The sequence below is a fragment of the Triticum dicoccoides genome, chromosome 2A (assembly GCF_002162155.2).
Source record: "Triticum dicoccoides isolate Atlit2015 ecotype Zavitan chromosome 2A, WEW_v2.0, whole genome shotgun sequence".
Lineage (NCBI taxonomy): Eukaryota > Viridiplantae > Streptophyta > Magnoliopsida > Poales > Poaceae > Triticum > Triticum dicoccoides.
The window spans coordinates 67,621,656-67,624,708 of NC_041382.1; the positions used below are offsets into that span (position 1 = coordinate 67,621,656).

The 3,053-nt window shown below is 49.3% G+C and overlaps 1 protein-coding gene across 1 annotated transcript; it reads right to left on the bottom strand.

The window, feature by feature from the left end:
- Nucleotides 1-326: 326 nt before the first annotated feature.
- LOC119353301 (peroxidase 2-like) lies at nucleotides 327-1,901 on the bottom strand. Its single transcript, XM_037619901.1, has 4 exons — nucleotides 1,631-1,901; nucleotides 1,350-1,541; nucleotides 1,084-1,249; nucleotides 327-982 (listed from the first exon to the last, which is right to left on the bottom strand). The coding sequence occupies exons 1-4, from the start codon at nucleotides 1,832-1,834 to the stop codon at nucleotides 594-596; spliced, it is 951 nt and encodes a 316-aa protein (XP_037475798.1). The 5' UTR covers nucleotides 1,835-1,901; the 3' UTR covers nucleotides 327-593.
- Nucleotides 1,902-3,053: the final 1,152 nt, after the last annotated feature.

Sequence of the window (3,053 nt, forward strand, 5' to 3'; positions counted from 1 at the left end):
TTCAACCCTTGAAGTACACCCTTGGGGAAAGGTTAATGAAAGTTATGATATAATTGATATATTTTGATGGAATACAATGAAGTTTGTGATGTTACGATGGAACGGCCTGGAATGTACCGTAATCAGGAGTGGAACTTTGTTTAAAGCAATATACATTCTATATCTTTGTGTCAAATAATCTCGTAAAGATGGATTTATAGTGTCTCGTCACTAGTTATGTCTTACTGATGGACATCACCTGCCCATCAGTAGAGACGATTATCCCCTGCCCATCTGTGAGAGCTACCCTCCAGTGACATTTGCATGCCAACAAAGACCGCCGCCCGTGGAGAGGGTTAAAGACTTCAAGTGGCAGATGCCAGATAGTAACATCTCAAAGTACAGATGTCATAGATAAAAGGAAGCAATTCGTCGTGCTTTTGCACGAGAATTTGTTACACATGTGTAGATGCACACATGCACAAGTACAATTTCCAACCACCCGCCCAAATACACACGCTACGTACTCGTAGGTGCTGGTACAGCTGGTCTCCGAGACCTTATTAATTCATTCATGCATGCGTAGCAGCAGCAGAGCGTCGGCGGCGTGGAGATTACGAGTTGACCTTGGAGCAGACGAGCCTGATCTGCCCCTGCGTCCCAGTCTTCGGCGCAATGTTCCCCATCTTCACCATGGCTGTGGCGAAGGCGTTGTTGAATGTCGCTGCGCTGGACGCGAAGCTCATGACCGTGTTGTCGGCACCGCCGCCATTGAACAGCGCCTGGTCCGAGTGTAGGAGCCCCTTCTGCGAAATCAGGTTGCTGTAATAGGCGTTGTCGAACGCGTTGGGCGTCGCTGTGTCCAGCGGCGCCAGGCTGCTGTCGCCGCCGGACTGGGGGCAGTTGGCCTTGAGCGCCGTCGCGAAGGCCGTGTTGATGTTGGCCTCGTTGTAGATCCTGTTCCTGAAAAACCGGCACTGCGATTGTCCGAGCGTGTGGGCGCCTGCACAGCCATACGTGTCAGAATTAGCGTCCCTCTAGCGAGCCGTTGTACTAGTAAAAGTTTCAGTTCAATCATGATTCAAACTCATCGATGGTGTGTACCTGAGAGCGCAACCATGTCTGTTATGCTGAGCTGCTTGTTGGCGAACGCGGTCGTGAGGTTTTGGAGGTCGAAGGTAGGAGGTGGGAGGTCATTTTCTGCATTGGTCTTGCTTGCGGTCGTGGAGTCCCTCCTCCCCAGAAGAACAGGCCATGTTGGCCCTCCCAGCTACACAGAATTTTAATTTGAAACCACAACCAAGAAAGTAGAATCACACGCATCGACCATGTGCAGAATCACACACATTAGAGCTAACTGTAAAGCTTACCGCAACGACGGAGTCACGGGCGGCGACGGCGAGGATGTCAGCGCAGGAGACGGTCTGCGTGCAGGCGGCCTCGACCTGGGTCTTGATGTTGTCGATGACGTTCATTCCTCGAATGGAACCGGCGTTGGGAGCAGCCCCCTGCTCGCCGACGAAGCTCCCCGTGTCTGCCAACAGAACGGATCCGTCACATCCCTGAAAAAAAAGGTACAGAAATGCCAATCATTTGCCTGTACTAACGTCCGTGCATATGCTACAACTGACTAAGGTTATGTGAGACTTGCATCGACAAAGCAGTCGTGGAAGTGAAGCCGGACCAGCGACGCCCCCATGCGGGGCTCGCTATTCACTGCGGCCTGGACCGCAGTTTGGATGATGAACAACGCGCTCGGGCACGATGCGAGGTAGAACGTCGGCGACAGCTGCGCCGATGCCGCGGAGGCCATTGCCACGAGCACCAGTAAGCTAAGACAAGGAGCAGAAGCCATCGCTAATCTAAACCACTAGTGTATAATACACAATGTTATTTGGTGTTTCTGCCTCACCTTTTTTGTGTTGGCCGTGGCTTGCAAGAGAACCGTACCAGCAATGCACATATATATAGCCAGAAGAGGTTTGGAGCACGGTGCCCTGGGCTAAAACGTCCACATTTTGTGCCTAACTTGACCATAAACATCTCTTGAGAATCATTATCGTCGAGCAAGGTTACCCCACAAGCGATTAGCATGGACATAAACATCTATTCCGCATGAGCTTAACATGGAACGTTATTGATTTGATTGCGTATTCAACATAAAATTATACGGCCAACACCAAGTTGGCACTATTCGGGCAAAGAATTTGGCTGCATTATTCGCTCAGTGTATGCATGATTGCATATGGCAGTTCGATATGGCCTTATTATATTGCTTAGGCCAAAACATGCACTCAGTGGCATATCATATCGGCAGGATACATACACCACACATGTGGTTTGTTTCTAAACGACGTGGCAGTTTGATCTATGGGTCAGGAGGTATCAACTAATCCGCAGAAGTTGTGTATAATGTGTCATATTATCTCCCTCTTCTTAGTCTTCTATATGGGTTAAACACATGGGATAAGCTAGCTAGTAATGGGTTCAAATACAAACTTGATTACGCCGGTTACCATAGAGGAGATCCGATTAATATAAATAATTAACTGATCATTTTCTGTATAATACAGAACATTTTTCTTTTCTTTTTGGAATGAAGGATCACTGGTGGAAAAACAGGCTTCCGTCCAGCCCCATAAGTCGCGAAGCTGTAGGAACCGCGACTAATGGGACCTTTAGTCGCGGTTCTGGAGGTGAACCGCGACCAAAGGCCTGGGCCCAGGGCGCTCGGTGGCCAGCTGGCGCACGTGAGGGTCTTTAGTCGCGGTTGGCCAGGACAACCGCGACTAAAGGCCTTCGGGCACCTTTAGTCACGGTTTGCCAGGCCAACCGCAACTAAAGCCCCTCCCCTATATATACCCATCCAGCAGCCAACACTTAGCCATTTGGAGCCATTCTCTTCACAAGTGGGTGTAGGTTTGCTTTTGGTTCCTCTTATGCACATAAGGTGTTTGATGAAATGCCCCAAGAGCATGAAACAAACATGACATGAAGTGTTGGAGCCACACTCCTCGATCGCGGTTAGCAACTTGATGAACCTTTGATGTGTCATTGATAAAATATGCATGTGT

Bases quoted from the DNA above. Each gene is read 5' to 3' on its own strand.
- LOC119353301 (XM_037619901.1), bottom strand. From the start codon at position 1,834: ATGGCTTCTGCTCCTTGTCTTAGCTTACTGGTGCTCGTGGCAATGGCC. The intron at 1,542-1,630 runs GCAAGTCTCACA...CTTTTTTTTCAG, and splicing joins TCCACGACTGCTTTGTCGAT to GGATGTGACGGATCCGTTCT. The intron at 1,250-1,349 runs GTAAGCTTTACA...AATTCTGTGTAG, and splicing joins CCCGTGACTCCGTCGTTGCG to CTGGGAGGGCCAACATGGCC.